At 44.0% G+C, this 26,642-nt stretch overlaps 1 protein-coding gene across 3 annotated transcripts in view; it reads right to left on the bottom strand.

The window, feature by feature from the left end:
- LOC112112898 (tumor necrosis factor receptor superfamily member 19) overlaps positions 1-26,642 on the bottom strand; it is a 109,818-nt gene that overhangs the window by 41,545 nt on the left and 41,631 nt on the right. For all 3 annotated transcript variants that reach the window (XM_029911970.1, XM_029911972.1, XM_029911971.1), the window contains 2 exons: positions 11,847-12,025; positions 2,023-2,108 (listed from right to left, as the gene is read on the bottom strand). In XM_029911970.1, coding sequence (XP_029767830.1) covers positions 2,023-2,108; positions 11,847-12,025 — 265 coding nt within the window. The remainder of the gene's footprint in view (positions 1-2,022; positions 2,109-11,846; positions 12,026-26,642) is intronic.

Raw genomic sequence — 26,642 nt, 5'->3', positions numbered from 1 at the left:
TGCACTCAAGGCAAGACTAAGTATTATCTAGACCAGGGGTCGGCAACCTTTGTTGCTCTGCTCTGGAGAATGGAAGACTTGCTCAAGAGGGATCTCTAGACTGTCCACCACCCATTTGAAGAGCTCTTCAAACTGTTTAAAATTGTCGGTGGCTTAGGTGGGGGAGGCATGATGGCCTCATCTAGGGAAGAGGATGAGTTATGGGTAGCAAATATATAGTGTCTTGTTCTAGAGCCTCCTCCCATTCCTCAGTTGCGTTTTCAGTGGGTTCTGATTGTGCAGGCACTGATGATGGTGGTGGGAATATAATTCCCTCCCTATAGGGGCTCAGGGTCTGCTGTGATGCCTTCTATAAGTGGCCCATGGGTCCTAGTAAGGCCAGTGTGTTGGGAACAGCATAGGTGGGCCCATCCATTGGTGGCTATATCATGGGTGCATGTCTTATCCATAATAAGGCCTATGTTGTAGAGGTCCAGGTGTTGGCATTGGTCAAGCAGGGGAAGAGTGTCTTGAAGAGAAAACACCTTCTTCCACATCCTCATCCTCCTCACTGGACAGAGGAGAGGCTAGCAGTGAATCAGATATTTCTCATCCTGCGTGCACTGGAGAGCCGTCAGTGCCAAAGAGTGGTGATTCCGGTATCAACAGGACTAAAAGGTCTTTATGATAAAGAAAGTGTTGCAATGCTGGTGGTTTCATTGCTGATGTATTTGGCACTGTAGGTCTCGGTGCGGATGGTAAAGTTGTCATTGCTGATTGCATCATTGCGGATGTCGTCATCAGTGCCACTGTAGCTAGCAAAATAGGCAGTAGTGGCATCGCCTGTGGTGAAGGTCTGAGTGCTGCTTCCTTAAGCAGTGTCGACAGTGCTGTGGTGGAGGAGGTAGGCTTGCTCTTGCCTCTCGACTCCAAGTCAGTGTGCCTGAGATTGGCAGAGGCCACGGTGTAGGCAGTGCTGAAGGATCCCAGTGTCTCATAGGTACTCAGCTGTGGTGTGGTCAGTACCGAGGAAAGAGACCGAGCCGGAGACTATTTATTTTTGGAAGGCTCTCCCTGAGGAGAAATTGCTGCTCTTTTCCTCATTGACTTTCTAGAAGAATAAGCCTTCCTCTGTGAAGAGGGTGAGGTCTCCAGGGACCTTTGTCTAGAAGGGGTTTTCTGGCCAGGGTCTGAAGCCGGATGCAGGGACTTTTCCATGAGAATGAGTTTGAGATGTAAGTCTCTGTCCCTTCTAGCGCAAGAATTTAGGCACATTTCTGAGGGATGTATGACTCACCAAAACAGCGGACAGGCCGTCCGACACTGGCATGGTGTTCTGGCATGAAAGGCAGTGCTTGAATCCTGGTGAGCCAGGCATAGCTTGAATAACTGTGGTTCACCCGTAAGGGTGAGTCCTAACTAATCTAAGGAAAAAATTTGTTTTTGTTTTTTTTTGGTTTTATTTAAGGGCTAGAGTAACGGGGAAGAGAGGGTAAGTACCTAACTATTAAACTAAACTACTTTAGATAAACTAGTTCAACACTAAACGAGCTAACTGTAACACTGCTGGGAACTCAGTCTCAGGCTGAGGACAGTTGAGAAGGAACAGAAGGGGTCACACTGCGCGTGCTAGATGAGACACCAATGGCGCCACGAGATGGGGACTGTGTATACACGACCCAGACGGTCATTGCTGCTGAAATTCTCTGATTGAAGGTGCAGGGACACACCAACACCTGAAATGGAGCACCCATAGTTTGAAGAAGAACCCAATAATTACAGAAAGAGACAAAAAAAATTAAGTCACCCATGTTTTGTTGCAGGATTGGGCTGAATCAATTGGGTTTTGGCATAATAGAACACAGCAACTGCACTGAAACAAAGATGTTTACTTTCTTGGTAGCAAAGTTGATTAAAGAGAAAGCAAGTGGGTCAGTTTCAGCAATGAAAGTACACTTAGCTGAGCTTTCTAGATAAAAGTAGGAAAAAATGTACAAGGCCAAAAGTTGGTCCTGTTCTAATTTGAACACAATGAGCACTTACAGTGAGGTTCATAGGGAGGAGGGGGATCTCCACAAGGAACACACTCCATGTCTTGAAAGCCGCCAAGCTTCGTCTTCCTGTAAAATCTAGAAGATAAAAGAACAGCTTGTAATTATTATTTTTTTATTACAGTAGAGTCTTTACTCCTAGGAGAATTCTGCACTACTGTGCATGAGCAGAATTCATGTCCCCCACAGATTTTTTTTCTCTCCATGGAAAATACATTCTGCTGGAGAGGTGTTGCAGTTACTCCTTTCACCCACCAGGAGCTATTATGGCACCAGAACAGAGGCAACTGGCTCAGCCAATCCCAGAGAGAGACAGGGAGAGGCTGCGTTCCTCACAGCACTCTGCCTGCGGGGCTAGATGAAGAGGCATGGAATATTGGAGGAGGGGGTGCAGGACAGACAGAGCAAGGCACATGGGACTGCTGGGAGGTCACAGCCTGGGATTCAGAAGGAGTCGTAGGGGTGCAGGGACACATAGGGATGGGGCAGATGTGGCTGACTGAATGGGGGAGGCTATGGGTCAACCAGGATCTGCATGGGAGAGGCTTCCCAACTCCCTAATAATTATTCCCCTGCCCAAAATAAACCTGTTCCATACTTCTCCCACCCATACCCAACAACCATCCAGGTTCACTCCTGGGCTCCTGCCCAGCAATTACTTCCCTCTGCCTCAGATCATCCGTTATCCCTGACTCCCTCAAGCCTTTGCACTGCTTCTGAGGGGTATGGGAAATATGTTTCTGTATTGAAGTTTAAATGAATTATTACTCAAAGTTCAGTATTAATATTCCTACTAAGGAATCTATTTGTCAAAAAACATTTCCTGAATCTTTTTTGTTGTCTGTATTGTTACAGATATACTTGCTGTCAGGTATTTTGAAATAAATTAGCAAAATAATTGAAACTGGTGTGATTATATTGTGTTATTTTGACAAAAAAATTCAGAATTTTGCAGCATTTTAAAATATTGTGTGCAGAATTTTTAATTTTTGGCAAAGAATTGTCTGTCTCAGAATTGGAGGACTGCTTACAATATGGCTAGTTTATATAGTTATGTAGAATGACATCTGAAAAGTATTTAAAAAATTTAAAAAACAATTACTAACCTTTCCATAACTGTTATTCTGTGAAATGTGTTGCTTATGTCCATTCCCATATAGGGGGATGTACATGCCGCATGCACTGTTACTGGAAGGTTTTTCACTCAGTAGTATCTGTAGGGTCAGATTGGCTCTGGCCCCTCTGGAATCAAACCTACATGGTGCTGTATATAGGAGCCTGCCACCCCGTCATTCCTTCTTGCCGGCAACTCTGACAGAGTGGTAGAAGGGCGGGTTTGGTAATGGACATGAGCAACATATCTTGAAGAACATTCGTTATGGAAAGGTTACTAACAGTTTTTGATTCGAGTGCTTGCTCATATCCATTCCCATGTAGGTGATTTCCAAGCAAATGCAGGAGGTGGGTTCGGAGTCAACGAAAAGTGGACTGTAGCACTGCTCTGCCAAATCCAGCATCATTTGTAACCTGTTGCGTGATGGCATAGTGGGTTGCAAAGGTGTGGACTGAAAATCACACTGCCGCTCTACAGATATCCTGGATGGGAACATGTGCCACGAATACCACTGAAGATGCTTGCGCCATTGTGGAGTGTGCCGACAATGCTGGAGCAGGGACTTTCACCAGGTCATAGCATGTGTGAATACAAGAACTAATCCATGAGGAAATTCTTTGGGCCGAGACAAGGAGGCCTTTCATCCTATCAGCCACTGCCATGAAGAGCTGAGTAGTCTTGCTAAACGATCTGGTCCTATCTATGAAGAAGGCCAGCGCTCCTCTAGCGAGTGGAACCTCTGCTCCTGGCAACTGGCAGGTGGCTTCGGGAAGAAGACAGGGAGGAAAGTGTCCTAGTTATTGTGGAGCTGCAATACCACCTTTGGGAGGAAGGCCTTGTGGGGGTGCAGCTGGACCTCATCCTTGAAGAAAACCATGTAGAGTGGTTCTGAAGTAAGGGCCCTAATTTCTGAGACTCTCCTGGCCAAGGTGATGGCCATGAGGAAGGCCATCTTCCATGACAAGTAGAGCAAAGAGCATGTCGCCAACGGCTCAAACGGTGCCCCTGTGAGTCTTGAGAGAAACAAGTTAAGGTCCCAAAGTGGGATTGGCTGTCTCACCTGCAGGTATAGCCTGTCCAGTCCTTTAAGAAAGCGGCTACAGAGTGCGTTAGCAAAGATGGACCCTCTGCTCACGCTTGGGTGGAAGGCTGAGATAGCTGTAAGGTGCACACTAATCAAAGACATCGACAGCCCTTGCTGCTTTAGATGTAACAAATAGTCCAGAATACATGGTATTGTCATTTGCATGTGCAAGATCCCCTTCTGTCCTGCCCTGATTGAGAACCTTTTCCATTTCACCAGGTAGGTAGCCCTGGTGGATGCTTTCTGCTACCTAACAGAAATTCCTGTACCGGACCTGAGGATGCTGACTTCAAAGGATTCAGCCATGGAGCTTCCAAGCCATCAGGTGAAGGGACTCATGGCTCAGATGAAGGAGACATCGACAGCTGTGGTCTCCTGAATGGAACGCCTGCGCAAACCACCTCTGGGGGCAACCACCAGAGGAGGGCATTGAAGTGTGAGCACTTTGTCCAGGCAGTCCTGGCCTGGCCGGTATACTGTCACTAGCCAGGCCTGAAGCAGTCTGAGTCTCAAACTCATGCGCTTTACCAGATATGTGCACAATGCCATGTGCCCTAAGAGCTTTGGGCAGGTCCTCGCAGCGGTAGTGGGATGTTTCCTGAGGTTCTCTGTGATTGAGCTCAGTGTCTGGAACCTGGCTTCTGGTAAGAAGGTCTTGGCTTGGACTGAGTCAAGAATGGCCCCTATGAACTCAAGCCTTTAGATGGAGATAAGGGTCGACTTTTGCGCATTCAGCAAAAGGCCTAACCTCTGGAAGGTTGACAATATTAACTGAATGTGTGCTTCCATTCTCTGGACCAGCCTCTGACCAGCCAGTCATCGAGGTAGGGATACACTGTACTCTTCATTTTCTCAGGAAGGCAGCAACTACCACCAGGCACTTTGTGAAGACCTGAGGGGCCGTTGATAGGCCGAAAGGTAATAGTGTGAACTGATAATGCACCTATCCCACAACGAACCGCAGGAATTGTCTGTGGTCCAGGACTAAGGATATGTGAAAATATGTGTCCTTCAGGTCGAGGGCGACATACCAGTCTCCTGGATCTAAAGAGGGGATAATGGAGGCCAGGGAGACCATGTGGTACTTCAGCTTCTTCATGAATTTGTTGAGGTTTCGCAGACCCCGAATGAGTCTGAAACTGCCTTTGGGGATTAGGAAATATTGGGAGTAAACCCCCTACCCCTTAACTCCAGAAGAACCTCCTCTACCGCTACCACTTGCAGGAGCATTCGCAACTCCTGAATTAGAAGTTGCTTGTGAGAAGGGTCCCTGAAGAGGGACGGGGAGGGAGGGCGAGAAGGGGGGGAAGAACTGAATTTCAGAGTGTATCCTAGTCCTATCGTGCATAGCACCCAGCGGTCTGAGGTGATATGGGCCCATGCCCTAATAGAAGTGGGATAGCTGGTCTACTAAGATAGTGGATCCAGGTATAGCTCAGATATGCCATCCTTGGGTGCACCCTCAAAACGCCTGCTTGGAGCTAGCTGACTGCTCGGTGGGCCCAGATCCCTGGGTCAAGGAAGGTTGGGGAGGAGGCCTCCTCGTGTAATTCCTGCCTTGCTTTCTACTATAGTACTGCCTCGGTTGTGACTGGTAGAACCAAGGTAATGGTTGCGGCTTGAAATGTTTTCTCAACGGGGCCAGGTTGTGCAGATCCAAAGATTTCAGCACAGCCATAGAGTTCTTCAAGCTGTGCAGCTTAGCATCTGTTTGCTAAGAAAATAGCACTGTGCCTTCAAAAGGCAGGTCTTGGATAGTTTGAGGCACCTCATGAGGGAGGCCCAAGGACTGTAGCCAAGAGGCTCTTCACAAAACAACTGCTGAGATGGCTACATCCAGAGCCGCCTGCAGGGACACCTTGGCCACTGCCCTGCCCTCCTTGACCAAGGCTGAGAATTCTGCTCTGGACTCCTGGGGCAATAACTGTCATTGCTCCCCAGTATTAAAATCATATCGGCTAAGGAGCACCTGCTGATTTGCAACGTGAAGCTGGAGCCCCTTGTAGCATAGATCTTCCTGCCAAAGAGGTCCAGCTTTTTGGCATCCTTAGCCTTCAGGGTAGGACCCCATTGCCTTTGTCACCCTCGCTCATTTGCTGCTGAGACTACTAGGTACCCAGGAGGGGGATGAGTGTAAAGATATTCAAACCCCTTCAGTGGGACAAAGTATTTTCTCTCCACCCTCTGTGGCGTAGGTTGCACAGAGGATGGAGTCTGCCACATGCTTTGACTGGTTCTAAAATGGCACGATTTGGGGCAGGGCTACCCTGGATGGACCTGACGGTTCCAAAATGTCCACCATGGTGTGGGAGGTCTATGCAACTTCCTTCACCTGGATCCACAGGTTTGGGCGACCCTCTTTAGCAGTTCCTGATGGGCCTTGTGGTCATCTCAAGTGAGTGCCCTTGAGGTTTCCACACCCGCCTTGTCCGGTGAGGAGGAAAGAGGGTCCTAGGATCGGTACCAGTCCTTGTTCTTGTCTGTTTGCTTCTGACAGGTCCCTCGATACTTTCCCTGAAGCACGGTACCTGGCTCAGTGCCTTGGTCCAGTCCCTGCATCGCTAGAGGAGGTGGTGGTGGTGGGGCTCTTCTCTCTGAGGCCACTGAATAGGACCTCCTTGACTGAGGTCCTTAGGCCTGATGAAAAACCCACGGAGTCCAAAAGGGCCATTGCACTGGCATTTGCCAATATGCTGGCCAGCCTGTAGGTGGGAATCCTTGGTTCATATAATCCATTCAGTACTGTTGGTACAACTGATTCCAGCTCCTTCTTGAGACATAGGACTCAGGGTCTGAGTCTGATGCCAAGGATTCACTACCCAGAGACCAGGGAGGGGAAGTGCTGGATGGTGCCAGCAAGCGGTGCTGGGCTAGGGGAGACCAATGCTGCTCCCTCATTGCTGACTTCCCTTTGGACAGCACCTGGGGGATCGGTACCATAATTGTCCTTGCCTCCGGTGCTGGCTCGTGTCTAGATGGCGACGGCAGTACCAGGAGGGACATCAGATCCTGTCTCTCCTTGAATGCCTTAGTTCCGGACAGGAGCACCAGCCCTGCACTCCTATGGCTCTTTGACGGAGGAGAGTCCAATAGCACTGGACTTGACAGCTCCCTCTCTGGGCCGGAGTCAGTGGTGCCACAGCAGCAGTCATTGAGCCAGAGTGGCCCTGGGTGGGTCTCACTCTTCCAGAGTCCTTATGACTGGCAGGCTTTGGGGTAGAGGAGCACCCCCTGTCTGTTTTACGCTGTTTCTTGCACAGTACCAGAAAATGGGAGCAGTGCTGCATGCTCTCCTGCACCAACTTCCTCTACACTGGTGAACTGTGGAAGTGCTGGGAGTCATGTGACGCTGATGAGGAGTCTCTTCTCGGTGCCGAGGAGGCCAGGCTGCGGTGCCTGTCCCTCACGGAAGCTGGCACACTCCTCACAGAGGCAGAGGTGCTTGGTGCCGAGTCGGGGTGACCCAGTTCCGAGGGATGAAGAGCCCACCTCCATCAGGAGGAACTTAAGTCTCTGCTCCCTTTCCTTTTGAGTCCGGGGCTTAAAACCTCTATAGATCCTGCAACGATCATGCAGGTGGGATTCGCCCAAACACTTGGGTTGAGTGCGGATCACTGAGAGGCATAGGCTTGTGGCAAGCCTTGCATGACTTAAACCACGGAGACTGAGGCATGCCCTGATGCCAGGGTGGGAAAGAACCCCATTAAGCAGGGTCCTACTCTATACTAACAACTATTAACTAACTGCAAACATGAATTACTAAAATTTTATAACTATTTACAGGAAAAAATACAAAGAAGTCCACTGGGGAGAGAACCTGCAGACCAAGAACGAGCAGTTCCGGCGATTGTCACAGGCGGAAAGAAGGAAGTGAGGAGGCAACAGGCTTCTATATACAGCGCCATGAAGGCGTGACTCCAGGGGGCACTGGAACCAACCCAACAGATACCATTCAGGGAAAAACCATTCAGCAATGGTGTACGTGGTGTGTGCACACATACATGTGAATGGACATGAGCAAGCACTTGAAGAAGAACATGCTACTCTGCAAAACCTTCAGAAAACCAAGATGATTCTCTCAAACACAATTCTGTTGTGAACTGTACAAGAAGTGAACTAGGAGAATGTTTATGTTACAAAACTCATCAAAGAATGAATATGAAGTAGCCAAGTCACCCTATGATCCATGTTTCACCCTCACGCCGTTCCCTTTTGTGCTGTCACTCATATCATATTTAAATTCTGGACTGTAAGCTTTTGGGGGCAGGGACCTGTCTATTTATTTATGAGGCATTTAGCACATCTGTGGGCATGGTACAAATAAAATATGATAAATCTACAACTTGAATCTGTCACCCATATTAGAGCTTATTCGCAAACAAGCTAAATAAAGCAAGGTGAGGCAATACACAGGGTTGAAACATAGGGCATGAGGAGTAAGTCAGATGGCTATAAGGAGGAGCAAATGAACAAAAAATAAACAAAGAAAGAACTCCTGAACAAACAAATCAATAAACTACCCCCAAAAATATAAAATCCAAACACTATAACCCAAGCAGAGATTTGACCCTGAAAAGAGAGAAGAGCCGAGACTTTATGAACTTTGTTACTGATTTTGTGCACAATGCTCAGATGCTAGCTATGGTGATGGGCATCAGGATACAATCTTAAAACAGATAAGAGAAGTAGCAGAGGATAAATGAGAACTTCCTAATATGCTTTTGAGAGTTAGGTTTTAAAATAACCTGTGCCAGAGTATAACAGCCTACAACACCTCACCAACTTATTTAATTTTGTTTCGAGCCTTGTACTAGGTTTGAATCATGTAAATTGTGGTTTCTTCAAGGCAACTTCTTGGATTAAATGTTTACTTTGATGTGACTAGCACACTTATGATCTATCTAAAATAACACAAAGTATTGATTGTACTGGCACCAGGTTGGTGATAATGTGATTGCCTACAAATCAGACAAATTTTAATATTTAAAAAACCCATTATCAATGCACCCATTAAAATAAAATATATCAACAGCTCAACAAACTAGTTTGATGCTGTGATATGAACAGAGAAAGCACACATTAGATAGAACAGAAGGATGTTAAAAGCCAGTATGCAACTACAATACAGACCATTGCTGAGATGCAAAACTCAATTCTCCTTAACTATAGGCTAAACCATTTAGCTAGTTATGTTTTGCATAATCTTTAAATTAGTTATTTTTTGTTATGCTTAATTCCTCTCTCTTTATTTTCTCTATTGAATACATCTCATATTATTTAAACAAACCGGAATTGTTGTTGCTTAGGCATTGCTAAGTGTTCCTAGAGGAAGAAAACTCGCTTCTGGATTCAGAGGAGACAGAATAGGGATAGAGGTAAAAGTTTGCACACTCTCTCAAAGGCACAGGTAGCCCATGTCCAAAAGGTGCTAAAAAATGCCTGTAGTCGGTATGGGTACGTGTGAAAACCTAATTAGGAGCCCTTTAGTGATGGAATAAAATACATGACTCACAGGTAGGACAATAATCTGAATTGCTATACAATTGCCAAGAAGGAATAAAATGGTGACTTAGTCCTTGGCAATTATTTATTGTATTTATTATGGTAATGCCTAGGGTCACCAATCATCGACCAGGATCCTGAGGTATTAGGTGCTGTAAAAACAAATCACAAAAACAGCCCCTGCCACAGAGAATTTACAATCTAATTTTACAAATGGATGAGACAGATTGATAGTGTGGGACTAACAAGATGAGACAAACTCAGCAAGGTCTGTGAAATAACCACAAGTCCCAGTTTGTCACTTGTTTAGTTAAAAGGAGATTCGCAACACTGATGCCATGTTGATGAATTGATCTGTTCATTTATTTGACCAATCATCAGTGAATTCTGTCCAAATCCCTTAATGTTCAACAGTTGACAACCCCCAAGATCACGCTCACTGATTCATCAATTTAGTGTAAGAATAAGGAGGATTGAGCACAAGCCATCACCACCAGTCTTGAATTAAAAATATTAAATAAGAATAATCAAGGATGGGCAGTGGCCTTGGGGTAGTGGGAGTAAGCAAACAAATATTTTGGCCGATGATGAAGAAAATAAATCATATGTTTATAAATTTGTGATAGTCCTAACAATCTTCTAGACCTAACGGTAGCTATGGAATGAATCTGTACACCATAAGAAATAGCACTGTGATCCTGCAAAGACTTATACATGCACTCAACTTTACACACTGAGTAACTGCATTGATCTCAATGGAACTACTCACGGTGGGTAAACAAGTCTTGAGCATGTAAACAAGTCTTTACAGGATCAGGGCCTAAATGATTAACATTCTCAGGTGCTATAATGACCACTTATAACTTATCAAACTTCACTCCAGACACTGCCTCAAGCTATACTGTATTGGGGTGGGGGAAATCAGGCACAAACAAGATGGGCCTCAATGCAAATCACTAAAGTTAACAGGACTCTTTCAACTCATTTCAAGGGATCAGGTCTTATAAGCATAATTCAATCTCTCACTGTTGTGGCCATTATTTTTCAACACTCCGTCATTTTTTCATTCTTTGTTGCTGTAGATTGAAAACTTCTTGGGAAGGGAATCTGTAGCTTTATTGCTTTGTAAAGCACAATGCATATACATATAAATAGGAAGTTTTACTCCTTCTTGGTAAGATTTTCAAATGGGTACTCTAGCTGAATAACACAACCTATTCAAATCCTATAGAAATCCTATGTCTAGAGACCATGGGAATTAGAACTAGAAATGAGTATTAACTTTCGATCAGGATAAGACAATATAAAGATTTAGTTCTTTCTCACTTACATTAAACCATTGCAGATAATTCACAGTACACTGTGTAAATGATAGCAATATTAGTGACTATACGCATTCATAGGACCAAATTGTGCCCTTTGTGGTGGGTGACATCCCATTCAAAGTAAGGAACACAGCATGGACACTGAACACAGAATTTAGCTCCCTATTACCAAATCTTAGGATGTAAAAACCTGATGATTAAACATATTTAATATTTTTCAGAAGTAAAAAATATATTCATAAATATCACAGTGATAATGAGAAGTGTAAAGGTTAACCCACAAATAAAGTTTCAAGATTAAAGAGGTTTCATCAGAATTTAGAAAATATTTTGACTTCAGTGTTGGGTTGATAATACATTTATAATCATTTTTAAATTGGTTTGGAGAGGTAAGAGGAAGAAGTCAAATTGGAACTTATTTGCAGTTTGGAAATGTCTAATCAGATGTTGAGTTCTTTAAGAAATAACAGTAATAATAATACTTAGCATTTTATCGCACATTCTGTATTCAAAGCACTGTGCAGACATTGATGGACTACTCCTCACAATACTCCTGTGAGGTAGGTGGGTAAATATTATTATCCCGATCTTACAAGTGGGAAAACAGATAGATAAGTGAAGTGATTTGCTCAGGGCCATATACTAAATTGTTGACAGAGTCAGAATTAGTACTCTGGATTTTCTGACTCCCAATTATGTACTCATTTCTCCAGATCACACAAACAAGTAAATATTAATGCAAATTGTTTTAAATTTTGTATTTCAAGTTTCACCTACAGAAAATGACTCACCCTGGTAAGCAGTCCCCACACACTGCATTGCTGGTGGCAGAACAGTTGGACTTCTGAAACCGGTTAACTACTGCACAGTCCAGACAAGGTTTGCACTTCTGAAATCCCCAGTCCTCCTTGAATCTGTTTAGCCTGCATGTCATGCACTGTGCATCCTCCCCATATCCAAAGCCGCATTCCTGCAGGGATTAACAAGCAATAGCAAGCTATTCAAACATTGAATGTGTGAATAAGGAGAGACTTCTGGGAGTGTAATTATTACTGAGAGTTGGTCTTTCTAGAGACAAAAGCCATCATTTTCGGCAAGTTCAAATGTGTCTTCCACTGCTAATAATCTCCCTTACTTCTATAAGTAATACTGAGTCATCCACTTTATTTGAGAAACCACTGAGCATTTCAATGATAAAGGTCTTCAGGGACTCCAATTGCTTCATTACTAGCAGCTTATGGTAGAATTATTGAGCTGTCTGTTTTTTAATTAAGCTGGTCATGCGAATGTGCAGAACCTGGGACAAATGCAGTATTTGGGCACTTATTCATTTACAAAAACAGGAAAGGAACACTTTGATATTAAGGTGCATAGCTAAAGTGAACAAAGTTAATTGCTGAAGAGAGGACAAATCTTCAAAGGTTTAAAATCTCTGTTGGCAAATACAACATAGGGCTGGTTAATGGACACAGAGAACAAGGGCTTGAAATGTTCATTACCCACTAAGAATTTTAGTAATTTAACTATCTCCTATTTAACTAACAGTTTCCAACACAATTCTGGAAAAGCTGCAAGACCTCTGTGAATCAGGAGAAGATGATGACATTTATTAAATCTGAATATTGCAAGAGCTGGTCACTTACCCCAACAACTAATTTGTGCAAAGAAATTAGTTTTTAATTTCCACAATTTTGAGAAATATTTTTGAGCGGGTAGGAATACAAAAATAAAGATGATATGGAAATGTAGGTTATAGCAGAAGTAACAAAGGTCTGGAGAATTATGGAATGATGTCCAAATGAGGAAAGATTTAAAAGATTAGTACTACTTAAATGTCAAGAGGAAATGAACGAAAGGCATAAAATGAGGAGTAAAGAGAAGATAATTCAGATGTGCCCATTTTCCCTCTTTCATGCTACATGAAGAAACGGACACCAAGTAAAATTGAAAGGCAACAAATGTAATCAATAATCTGTGGAACTCACTCCCACAAGATATTATCAAGGTAGAGAGCTTATTCAAATTTTAAAAAGGATTTGACATTTATATAAAAATAACCAGTTACATGAGCTAGGATAAAAATGTATATGGTATAATAAATCTCATCCTTTAGGACATACAGCTTTTATTGCCTCAAGTTAGGAAAACACTTCCCTCACAGGCATGTTATTGCAAAATTGTGCTTTAGGCATTTTAAAGCATCTTCAGAAGCATCTGGTACTGACCGCTATTGGAGACAGGGTAGAGAACAGAACAGATTACAGGTCTGAATTGATATGACAATTTCTATATAAGGGCATTTTATTAATATAGAATCTTATCCACAATTGTTTGTGGCTCTCCCCAACTTCTTTGTTGGCAGTAGTTCTCGTAAAGGAGAGTAGTGAGGAATGAGGGTTTCACAACACTGAGGAACTCAGAACAAAACTTAATGCAGCCACTAGATGAATTAAACTTGAGTGGATTCTGTGCTGTTTTTTGTTCTGGGGGATGTAAGAACAATCTATAAAATGAAATCCTTCCATCCCAACCAGTCACATCCTCTTAGCCACACATGGATACCTCCTCAAAGGGACAGCAACTACTATACTACACAGGTGATGCTTTCCCAAACACCCCCTTTTTTCCTCAGGCATGGGGAGACCATGACTAGAATGCCCTCTCCACATACAAGTTTTAAAGACATGACAAAGGCCCAAACTGTTTTGAGAGAAAGAGAAACAGATATTGTAAATGCACAATACTAAAAAACCCACCCCCTCTGCCAAAAAAACCCTAGTTACTTACCTGTTTTGTAACGATTGTTCTTCAAGATGTGCTGCACATGTCCATTTCATTGGTGGTGTGTGCATGCTCAGCGCACTGAAGCAGTCTGTGCACTGGGCGTGCATGTGCCTACAGTGTAATGGACATGTGCAATCACTTGAAGAACTGCACATTTATAAAGATTTTTAGTCGCAAACTAAAGGCCAGATTGTGCAAAAAGAGAGAGAGAGAAAAAAAGGCTGTGCTCCCCTAGAAAAACATTGGTGAATGAAAAATGGAATCCTTAGCACTAACCACCTAGACTGCCTGCAGACCTGGGCTGTGGCCACTAGCAGAGACACTGCGGAAGATTAGAGGATCCTGACTATTTTTTCTACCTCACAAGAGATTTTTGTACAACAGCTCAAGACATTGAACAAGCCCACCCTCGTTTTCCCATTCTGTAGCAAAATACGAGATCTGCCACAGAACTTCTCCTCAGCTTGCACGGAAGGGTACAGATGGACACACAGATATACACATAGATCTATAAAGGATATAAACTGTATATTGTGTATTCATGTCATTTTATGTACCTATTTATTGTGCAGCTAAACATAATTTTGCACAAACAGCTGTTAAAATAATGTTATTTATATTGCAAAATCAAGCACTCAAAAGTTGTGAAATTCCACATTTAAGGTTGCATGGGCAACCATAGTTCTTGTTCATCCAGCCTTGCACTGAATGAGGGGGAAAAACAGTATGTGATCATGTAATTGAAAGACTGTATCAAAATGCATACACACAAGGGGCACAATTTCAGACATCCACACAACCTTCAACATGGCATTTTCCATCTGGCTTTCTTCTCTCTCTCCTGACCCCAGAGTTGAAATAGATCCTGCACTAGAGGGAGGGTGGGGTATATAAATGGACCAACTGGGGCAATGTGCAGGTAGTGGCCCTGATTGCTGTTAGTGCTTCTACAGAACTTTTCAGAAGGTTCCCACAGATTTCCAATGGCCTTAGTCACAAGCTATGTGTACATCAGTTACTCCTGAGGGCATTCTGCGTCAAAAAAAAAAATCTGTACACAATATTTTAAAATTCTTCAAATTTTATTTGTCAAATGAATGTGGAGGCTCCAGCAAGGCATTGGGGAGCACAGGCCACTGGCTACACAGAGGTGGGAGATCACTGTGCAGCTCCCCCCCGGGACGTGGACTCAGCGGTGAGGCTGCACCCGACCCTGACAAAGCACAAGGACCGGGCCTGCCCCAGGAACACCCTAGGACCCTGCCCTCCATGCCAGGTGCACCAGGTGTGGGCAGGCAGGCTCAGCAAGGCAGGATCCAAGTGTGGAGAGGCTTAGTATGGGGGGATGCATGTGTGGGTTGAGACGGTTCTGTGGGGGCAATCTGGATACAGGCAGTTCAATTCACTGAGGTATACCAACTCCATATAAAAAAAGCCCTAGGAAATTAACACAAACTATATTTTGTGACAGTTAGGTTTGCACCAGGTCACACCCCATTTACACAAAACCTTAAAAGCTTAGAAATCAGAAGTTAAAGTCTGCCACATTCCTTGCTACCTTCATATTGCCTACAATACTGCTAATAACCGACTCCCATAAAGCTTTTACTTTCATCTGCAACATCCAAAAATGCAATACGTGCTCCAACTTCATCAAACTTGTGCTGTATCGCAAAATCTTAACCGGGATCTTAGCAATGATAAAAGAGATTAATTTCCCGAATACTTGGAATGCGTGACAATCAGATGTGCTGATTTGTTGTTAAAAGAATGTATAAGATTGCAGTTTCTTTTGGGTTACAGTGCAAGTTTGATAACGACAGTGTATGTAGTGCTTTTTAATGCAAGTGAAAGTCATATGGGAGTGTTGGAGTGAGTGAGTAATTGACAATGTTGTAGACAATATGGAGGTGGCAAGGATTACAGGAGACTTTTCCTTTAACTCCTCATTTTCATGATTTTAATGTTCTGGGTGGAAGGGCTATGTCCTAATGCAATCTTTACTGTCACTAAATGTACTTTTTGTTTGCATTAATGGTGACTTGTCATAATCTCAATAATCTAAATGGCTAGGTTTATTTAAAAAATTAAGGTAGGACAAGGAAGGGGTCTTATCTTCTGAGTGCTTCCATCTTTATCTTTTAGCATGCTGCAGAGGGTTCTCCCAACATAAGGAGTGTGGAATTTTCAGGCATTACTATCTCCAACAAGGTGAAGATGAGGCCAAAAGTTGGCATGAACTCTTGGCTGACAGGAACAAAATTTTCAGCCAGAGTGGTAGCTAATCATTGGACCACACAACTACTACCCCTGTAAACTTCTCCAGCTTGACTATATGCACACTAATTGTATAACAGTAGAGCTCATCACCATCAAACAACTTGTTTAGTTGTGTAATGCTTTGTTCCCTGCTGTTTGGAGATCATTGATCAAAAGTAAATAGCAAATTAATATTTAAATAATGGAAAACTGCACATAGCAAACACTTCCTTTTCAATAGACAAGTTACAATCACCTCAGATAAAGGAAAACACCTGTTTTTGTCTTTCAGAATAAGGCTTTGAAGTGTTTGGTAGGAGCAAGATAATACTTCAGGGGTTTAAATGTTTCACAAACATCATCATTTAAAAAATAAAGTGAGAAAGAGCAGGATGGATGGATAGAAAACAAAAAGAGAAATGAGTAAATAATATTGGTTGCTGTGGCTAACAAGTGAAACAATTCAACTTTATGTAGTAGTTCATACTAAATTTAAAATGTTATTATTGTCATGAAGGATGCTGTAGGAACATTTATTTTTAATAGTTAATAGATAATTAAAAAGGAAAAAAAATCAAAGGACTTTAGAATAACATTGTTACTTTCTTCCTGCCCCAAAAGAATAATTAATAATCATAATAATATTATTGTGAAAGAGATCTTAACAAAACTGAAGAAATGGTGCTCACCCTGTGCAGTAACTGGTTCTTTGAGATGCGTCCCCTGATGAGTGCACCATTCTAGATGTGCTTGCATGTCCTGCGCCTTTGTTTGGAGATTTCTCATTGCAGTGTCCATTTGGCCTGCATGTGCATATTAGTCAGTTTCGTGCTCCATGCTGTTATATAGCACTGCGCAGGCAAACCACGTTCAGTTGCTTGTCTGCCACAAAGCTCCATAGCAGAGAACTCCAAAGCAGAGGGGAAGGAGGGCAGCACCTACAAGGGCAAACATCTTGAAGAACCACAGTTACTGCAGAATGTGGGTAACCATTTCTTCGAGTAGTGTCCCTATGGGTGCTCCACTCTTGGTGAGTACTGAGCAGTTCCCTTTAAGGAGAAGGGGGCTTCAGAGTTGAGTCCAGTATTGAATAAAGTATTGCCAAGCCACATGCAGCATCAGAAGCCAAGTCGTGAATTACTGCACAGTGGTCAGCAAAGGCATGTACAAAGGTCCAAGTTGCAGCTCTACATATTTCAATGATGGGAACGTTTTTGAGAAAGACTCTAGAAGTGGAAATAGATCTTGTAGAGCGAGTTCGTATGTCCCAGGGTTTTTGGAGATTAAAAATTTGGTAGCAACAGCTAATGCAGTCAGATATCCACTTGGAAAGTCTTTGTTTAGAGTTTGTGGACCCTTTTGATCTGCCTGCCATTGAGACAAATAATTTGGGAATCTTTTTGAAAGGTTTAGTCCTGTCAAGATAGAAGGCCAGAGCTCTCCTGACTTTAAGTGTGTGAACAATGCCTTCTCTTTGTCGAAGTGAGGTTTAGGGTGAAAGATCAGGAGGTGGATGGGTTGGTTAATATGGAACTCAGAAGATATTTTTGGTAAAATCTTGGGGTGTAGTTATAATGTGACCTCCTCTTTGAAAAATATTGTGAAAGGGGGGTATGCCTTCTCACTCCTCCATCGACAAATGGAGGAGTTAGAAGGTACCCAACGGTTCAAACAGAAATCTTGTATGATATTCAAAACCCAGATTGAGGTCCCAAATTGGAGTAGGATGTTTGACTGGTGGAAAGAGATTTACGAGCCCCCTGAGGAACCTGATCACCATTGGGTGGGCGAATATGGAATAACCTTTTATTGCGGAATAGAAAGCTATGATGGCTGCGTGGTGGACTCTAATGAAACTCAGCAACAGCCCCAGGTTTTTTTAGTCTAGGATGTAGTCCAGTATATTTGACAGCAATGAGGTTACCGGTAGAATGTGTTTGAGGTCACACCAACAGGCAACATTCGTCCATTTTTGTAAGTAAGGGTAGCTTGGAGATGGTTTTCTGGTGTGTAATAGCGCTCTTTTTACTTTCTCCAAACAGATCCTCTCTAATCCCGTTAACCATCGATCAACTATGCTTTGAGGTGAAGAACCCCAAGACTGGGGTGAAGGATCTTTCCATCTTCTTGGGATAGGAAATGAGGAGTAGCCTGGAGAGTGATCGGTAAGGAAACAGCCAGATATATCAGGTAAGGAAACCATGTTTGTCTGGGCTAGGTTGGGACTATAAGAATAACTCTGTCTTTGTCCTTTTTTATTTTGAGTAGAACTTTGGCTATTAGAAGCATGTGGGGGAAACATGTACACTAGACCCAATGACTACCGAAGGTAAAAGGCATCCCCCAAGGATTGGTGACCCAGACCACCTCTGGATCAGAACTGAGCACATTTCTTATTTACCACCATGACACACAGGTCTATTTGAGGTGTGCCTCATTGCTGTAATATGTGGTGCAGTATAATGGAATCTATCTCACACTCATGATCTTGAGAAAAGTGTCTGCTTAGTGTGTCCACAGTCACATTCTGAACTCCTGGGAAGTAAGCTGCTGTGATGATAATCTGAATGCATATGCACCAATTCCAAAATCTGACAGTCTCGGCACAGAGGGAGTGGGCTATCTTGCCCCTCCTTGCTGGTTGATTAGTAGTGGAAACTGGAGATGGGCATATCTGACTGCATTGAGTTCCTGGATGTTGATGTGCAGAGTGTTATCCTGAGATGTCGACCTGCCCTGGGCTGTGTGGGTGTCCAGATGCATTCCTCATTCCAACAGGGATGCATCTGTCATTATAATTGCTGGGGGAGGGCAAGTGAAAGGGACTCCTGCACAAACATTGTGAGGATTTTTCCACCAATTGAGAGATTCTTTTATGAAGATGGGTATGGAAAGTAGTGTAGTTAGACTGTGTGTGTTCAGTGAATAAACAGTCCTCAGCCACCCCGAAGGCATCAGACTCACAGTTTTGCATGGTCCATAACGAAAGTACTAGCTGCTATATGTCCCAATAGCTGAAGACCGTTCTGGCCCATAGTTTGAAGGCTGATCTGGATTGTATTGACTATGTTGAATAGGGCCATGAATCTGTGCATTGATAGGTAGACTCTTGTCGCTACTGAATCAAAATGAGCTCTTATGAATTGAATGTTTGCACAGGAAGTAAGGTGGATTTTTGAATGTTCAATTGCAGGCCCAACTGGAGAAAAAGGTCTACGACCTCGCAAGGATTGGAGATCATCATCTCCAGATGAAGTGTGAGCAGGCTTCTTAGGTACTGAGTGAGAAGAGGTAGTACTCTTCTTGCCACCTCACTCTGTTGATGGTACTGATGACCTCTTGGAGCCTAGGACTTTATAGTCTTAGGTTTAACCATGCCCTTGGTACCAGAGGAACCAGCAGCCTCATGGGTACTGGGTCAGAGAGCAGTTCAAAGGGTGGACCTGTGAATGTTGACAGGACAAAGTTGAGATCCCATTGAGGCACAGGTATAATGACCAGTGGCAAAGTCCTGATCAAGCACTTCATAAGTCTCACAGTAGCCACGTGTGTAAAGACAAATTGTCCCTCTGCTGGAGGAAGGCATTAATTGCTACTAAGTGTACTTGCAGCAAATTAAGGGCTAGACCTGAAGTTTTTAAGGAGAGGAGATAGTCTAGGATAACTGGAATACCTATGGCATCTAGCGATTGTTGGTGGTGACATGCCCAGGCCAAAGCACGCCACCTTTTAGCCAGGTAGCAGGCTCTAGTAAAATCCCTTCTATCTTGGTTAAGGATTTCCTGAACAGGTGTGAAACCTGAACATTCTATTTCCGACACCCATCCAAATACCGGAATGAGCCAAGGTTGGGGTGCTTGATCTTGGGGTGCTTGACCCCACCTGAGTTAGGAGATCCTAAAATGTTGTGGATCCTGATAGGTGAGCATGTGGGCATCATTGTGAGTTCCATGAACCAGAAATGTCTGAGGCAGTTGCGTGCTGGGAGGATGGTGTGGCTCTGTTGCAACTGATCTTCCATAGAAGTTGCAGTAGTAGAGAGATGGGAGGAAAGGCGTATCTGAGACCATCCATTCAAGGAAGCAGGAGAGTGTCGCCCTGGGAATCATGGCCTATGGCTTCCCTGGGGCAATACATGGAAGCTTTTTATTTGTCTGGGATGCAAAGAGGTCCCATAGCAGAGTTCCCCATTGTGTGAATATTTTGGTTAGAACTGTGATGTGGACCTCCCATTTGTGGTCTGCAGATAAACGTCTGCTTAACTTGTCTACCAGGGTGCTGTGTACACCCGGGAGATATGCGGCCTGTATCATGTTATTTCTGATGCACCAGTTCCAAAGTCTGACTGCTTCTAGGCATAGGAGACGGGATCTTGCTCCTCCCTATTTATATACACCATTGTGGTGATATTGTCTAATATTACCTGTACATGGAGAGAGTGTATGAGGAGAAGGAAGGTCTTGTATACAAGACAAACCATTCTCATTTCCAGAAAGTTTATGGTCCAGGTACCCTGAGCAATGTGGTAGTCCAGGTGAGTGTCCCACCCCATAAGGGAGGAGTCTGTCAGGATGGTGGCCCTTGGGCTGAAACACGTCCCCACGAGGATTTTGCTTGGGTTGGACCACCAAGCAAGGGAGGTGAGAACTCTGGTGGGAACAGTCATGGAGCCAATGCGATTCCTGTTTGGTCATAAGGTGGAGCATAGCCAAGTTTGAAGGCACCATAAGTAAAGTCTGGCGAATGACGTAACGTAGGTGCATGTGACTTAACAGAGAAACACTGGCACACCACAGTTTGTGGGTGATGCAAGGGATCAAGTTGCACATCACATAAAATCTGTCTGTGCAGAGAAAGGCTCTTGCAGAGGTTGAATGCTGCCATTCTCCTACAAAAATTATTGTCATAGTGGGTGACAAAACGAACTTCCCTGCATTTATGCAACAGCTAAGGTAGCAAGAAGGTACCAAAAAAGAACTTGCTGCTGCTATGACTTCCTAGTGAGATTGGCCTACCAGGAGCCAGTCATCCAGGTATGAAAACACAGTATAGGCCTGATGTCGCATCTGGGTTGCTACTATAGTGAGAACTTTTCTCACCCTACGTATGTAACGAGACTAAAGGGGAGGATGTGAAACTGGTAGTGCTCTTGGCCAACCATGAGTAAAAGAATAAAAATAAGCTATAAGCAGTTTAAAAAGTTGGTTTCGCATACACGGTGTAGTAATTTTTGTTAATACTGAGAGCTACAATTCTATTTAAAAAGGGACAACTTAAAATCACATTTGTCTCATTTTTTCCCAAACCTACTATTTTTACAAGTTAAACTACAATTACCGGAGCTCAAATTAGAGGAGAAAAAGTTTTTTTTTCCAGTTTGCTTACTCAATACATTTGAAAGCACAGTGTAGAGTCAGTTCTACAATTGCTCCTGTACTATTGTATAGTTGCAACTGCTTGACCATAGATTAGGATTGCAATTGAGTTTCCATTCTTAATTCTGATTTTGGCTTCACTCTGAAATTCATGAAGAGACTATATTAGTCTTTATATGTTGTGGCAGAGGTCCGACCTGGTCTCCGTGGGTTCCGCGCTTCCAGGCGGTTTATGCTAGCCTCAGAGGCTCACTGCGACTCTCCATGTAGCACTTCTCTCTCTAGGGCCAGGGTTATAGTCTACTGAGCCCTTGTCATCATAAGTCAGCAAGGAGGTTGGTGAGAGAACTTCTACAGTCTCTGTTGTTCCTACGGGCTTATTCAAGAACAGTTTAGCCTCCTGTCCTGACAGGGGCCTGTCTTCCCCTCCCAGGAGGTGTTTCTGTAGTGGCGGGTTGGGAGGAACCAGGGCCACCCTCTACTCCAAGTTCCGGCCCAGGGACCCTAGTGGCAACATCTGTTGGCAGCCGACCTTTCACTGCCAGAGCTGCTACACTTCCCTGGGCCACTTTCCCACAGCGCTCCCGCTTTTCTCTCTTAACGCCTTCTTTACCCTTACCTTAGAGCTCCCTTCCAGTGGCTTGAGGGTGTCTTCATTACCCAGCCCTTCAGCCGCACTTCCTTTCCTGTGGCTCCCTTTTCCTTCCCCCGGCCTGACCAGAGTGAGCCCTTTTACAGTATCAGAGGGGCCTTAATTAGAGTCAGTGTTCACATTAGCTTAAAGGCCTCACTTGACTCTTTGCAGGCTAATTGAAGTCATGTGTCCACCCTAGCATGGAGCAGCCCCCGCTCTGGTCAGTCAGGGAACAGAAAACTGCTTATCCAGTGGCCAGTATATCTGCTTTCTACTACTCTGCTGTACCCAACTGGCTTGGGTCTATCACAATGGGTAAGGTTACAGCTAGGTGCAGAGTAGCATACTCTGGAGCAGGTCCTCAAGGAATCAATTATGAAATACTTAGAGGAGAGGAAAGTGATCAGGAACAGTCAGCATGGATTCACCAAGGGGAAGTCGTGCCTGACTAACCTAATTGCCTTCTATGATGAGATAACTGGCTCTGTGGATGAGGGGAAAGAAGTGGATGTGTTATTCCTTGACTTTAGCAAAGCTTTTGATACGGTCTCCCACAGTATTCTTGCCGCCAAGTTAAAGAAGTATGGGCTGGATGAATGGACTGTAAGGTGGATAGAAAGCTGGCTAGATCGTCGGGCTCAACAGGTAGTGATCAATGGCTCCATGTCTAGTTGGCAGCCGGTTTCGAGCGGAGTGCCCCAGGGGTCGGTCCTGGGGCCGGTTTTGTTTAATGTCTTTATTAATGATCTGGAGGATGGTGTGGAGTGCACTCTCAGCAAGTTTGCAGATGACACTAAACTGGGAGGCGTGGTAGATACACTAGAGGGTAGAGATCGGATACAGAGGGACCTAGGCAAATTAGAGGATTGGGCCAAAAAAAACCTGATGAGGTTCAACAAGGACAAGTGCAGAGTCCTGCACTTAGGACGGAAGAATCCCATTCACTGTTACAGACTAGGGACCGAATGGCTAGGTAGCAGTTCTGCAGAAAAGGACCTAGGGGTCACAGTGGACGAGAAGCTGGATATGAGTCAACAGTGTGCTCTTGTTGCCAAGAAGGCTAACGGCATTTTGGGCTGTATAAGTAGGGGCACTGCCAGCAGATCGAGGAACGTGATTGTTCCCCTTTATTCGACATTGGTGAGGCCTCATCTGGAGTACTGTGTCCAGTTTTGGGCCCCACACTACAAGAAGGATGTGGAAAAATTGGAAAGAGTCCAGCAGAGGGCAACAAAAATGATTAGGGGTCTGGAGCACATGACTTATGAGGAGAGGCTGAGGGAACTGGGATTGTTTAGTCTCCAGAAGAGAAGAATGAGGGGGGATTTGATAGCTGCTTTCAACTACCTGAGGGGGGGTTCCAAAGAGGATGGAGCTCGGCTGTTCTCAGTGGTGGCAGATGACAGAACAAGGAGCAATGGTCTCAAGTTGCAGTGCGGTAGGTCTAGGTTGGATATTAGGAAACACTATTTCACTAGGAGGGTGGCGAAGCACTGGAATGCGTTACCTATGGAGGTGGTGGAATCTCCTTCCTTAGAGGTTTTTAAGGCCCGGCTTGACAAAGCCCTGGCTGGGATGATTTAGTTGGGAATTGGTCCTGCTTTGAGCAGGGGGTTGGACTAGATGACCTCCTGAGGTCCCTTCCAACCCTGATATTCTATGATTCTATACCTTTTCTACCAAATTTGAAGTATATTGGAAAAGAGACTGCGCTCTAAAATCAAAGATGTTCAACAGAATTCAATAAGTGTAATACATTTTTGCCACTTCATAGATCACCCCACCACTGTAAAACTCTACTTTACTGGCCTCCTTTTATTAAGATCTATGGAACAGCATTAAAGGTTACTTAATTTAAGTTAAATCTTATTGAGGAAAATAGAAAGGAGCATAAACTCTGGCAAGTGAAGTGTAAAATATAATTAGGAATACCAAAAAAGAATTTGAAGAACAGCTAGCCAAAGACTCAAAAAGTAATAGCAAAATTCTTTTTTAAGTACATCAGAAGCAGGAAGCCTGCCAGGGTCACTGGACAATCAAGATGTCAAAGGAGCACTCAAGGAGGATAAGGCCACTGTGGAGAAACTAAATGAATTCTTTGCATTGGTCTTCATGGCTGAGGATGAGAGGGGGATTCCCCAACCTAACCCGTTCTTTTTAGGTGACAAATCTGAGGAACTGTCTCAGATTGAGGTGTCATTAGAGGAGGTTTTGGAACAAACTGATAAATGTAACAGTAATAAGTTATCAGGACAGATACTATTCACCCAAGAGTTCTGAAGGAACTCAACTACGAAATTGCAGAACTACTAACTGTGGTATGTAACTTATCTTTTAAATCCGTTTCTGTACTAGATGATTGGAGGATAGCTAATGTGATGCCAATTTCTTAAAAAGGCTCCAGAGGCGATCCTGGCAATTACAGACCAGTAAGCCTAAACTTCAGTACTGGGCAAATTGGTTGAAACTATAGTAATGAACAGAATTGTCAGACACATAGAGGAACACGATTTGTTGGGGAAGAGTCAACATGGCTTTTGGAAAAGGGAAATCATGCCTCACCAATCTACTAGAATTCTTTGAGGGGGTCAACAAGCATGTGAACAAAGGTGATCCAATGGATATAGTGTACTTCAGTTTTCAGAAAGCCTTTGACAAGGCCCTTCACCAAAGGCTCTTAAGCAAAGTAAGCAGTCATGGGATAAGAGGGATGGTCCTCTGATGGATCACTAACTGATTAAAAGATAGGAAACAAAGGGTAGGAATAAATGGTCAGTTTTCAGATTGGAGAGAGGTAAATTGTGGTGCCTCCCAGGGGTCTGTACTGAGACCAGTACTGTTCAACATATTCATATGATCTAGAAAAAGGGGTAAATAACGAGGTGGCAAAATTTGCAGCTGATAGAAAACTCCTCAGGATAGTTAAGTCCAAAGAAGACTGTGAAGAGTTACAAAGTGACTTCACAAAATTGGGTGACTGGGCAACAAAATTGCAGATGAAATTCAATGCTGATAAATGCAAAGTAATGCACATTGGAAAACATAACCCCAATTATACATATCAAATGATGGGGTCTTGGGGCTGGTCTACACCCAGCCGCTAGTTCGGCGTCTGGGGATCGAAGTTCTGGGTTCGACTTATCGCGTCTGGTCTGGACGCGATAAGTCGAACCAGGAAGTGCTCGCCGTCGACTGCGGTACTCCAGCTCGGCGAGAGGAGTACCGCGGAGTCGACAGGGAGCCTGCCTGCCGCGTGTGGACCGCGTCTGAACCGCGGTAAGTTCGAACTAAGGTATGTCGACTTCAGCTACGTTATTCACGTAGCTGAAGTTGCGTACCTTAGTTCGACTTGGGGGGTTAGTGTAGACCAGGCCTAAATTAGCTGTTACACCTCAAGAAAGATCTTGGAGTCATTGTGGATAGTTCTCTGAAAACATCCACTCAATGTGCAGTAGCAGGAAAAAAAAGCGAATATAATGTTGCGAATCATTAGGAAAGGGATAGACAATAAGACAGAAAATATCATATTGCCTCTAGATAAATCCACGGTACACCCACATTTTGAATACTGGGTGCAGATCCGGTCGCCCCATCTCAAAAAAGTACAGAAAAGGGCAAAAAAATGATTAGGTGTATGGAACAGCTTCCACATGAGGAGAGATTAATAAGACTGGGACTTGGAACAGAGATGATTAAGGGGGGATATGATAAAGGTCTATAAAATCATGACTGGTGTGGAGAAAGTAAATAAGGAAGTGTTATTTACTCCTTCTCGTAACACAAGATGTAGGGGTCACCAAATGAAATTAATAGGCAGCATGTTTAAAACAAACAAAAGGAAGCATTTCTTCAGACAACATGTGGAACTCTTCGACTGAGGATGTTGTGAAGGCCAAGACTATAACAGGGTTAAAAAAAGAACTAGATACGTTCCTGGAGGATAGACTCATCAATGGCTATTAGCCAGAATGGGCAGGGATGGTGTCCCAAGTCTCAGTTTGCCAGAAGCTGGGAATGGGCGACGGGATGGATCACTTGATGGTTACCTATTCTGTACAGTGTTCCTGAAAATGCATGCATCATGCACCTTCCCGCACCACCCTGCATTGATGTCAGTGAAACGCCTGCGGTGATCCAAAAGTGCCTGCAATACCATAGAGAACTCCCCCTTTCTATTGATGTATTCTGTCGCAAAATGGTCCGGGGCCAAAATTTGAATATGCATTCCATCTATCGCCCCTCTGCAGTTAGGGAATTCCATTGCCACAAAGTTATCCAGCATTTCATGGACATTTTTGAGAATCACAGTCCTTCGTAGCTGGATGCAATTAATGGCCCTGCACACCTGCATTAACACAGCCCCAACGGTCGATTTCCCAACTCCAAACTGATTCGCAACTGGCCTGTAGCAGTCTGCAGTTGCCAGCTTCCACACAGCGATCGCCTTGCAATTCTCCACTGAGAGGGCAAGCTCTTATTTTGGTGCCCTTGCACTGCAGTGCTGGGGCGAGCTCTGTACACACTTCCCGGAAGGT

The sequence above is a fragment of the Terrapene carolina genome, unplaced genomic scaffold, assembly GCF_002925995.2.
Source record: "Terrapene carolina triunguis isolate 2854851 unplaced genomic scaffold, T_m_triunguis-2.0 Scaffold139, whole genome shotgun sequence".
Taxonomy (NCBI): domain Eukaryota; kingdom Metazoa; phylum Chordata; order Testudines; family Emydidae; genus Terrapene; species Terrapene triunguis.
Note: the sequence above shows the minus strand (reverse complement) of the source record. Positions and strands in the feature narration are given on the sequence as shown.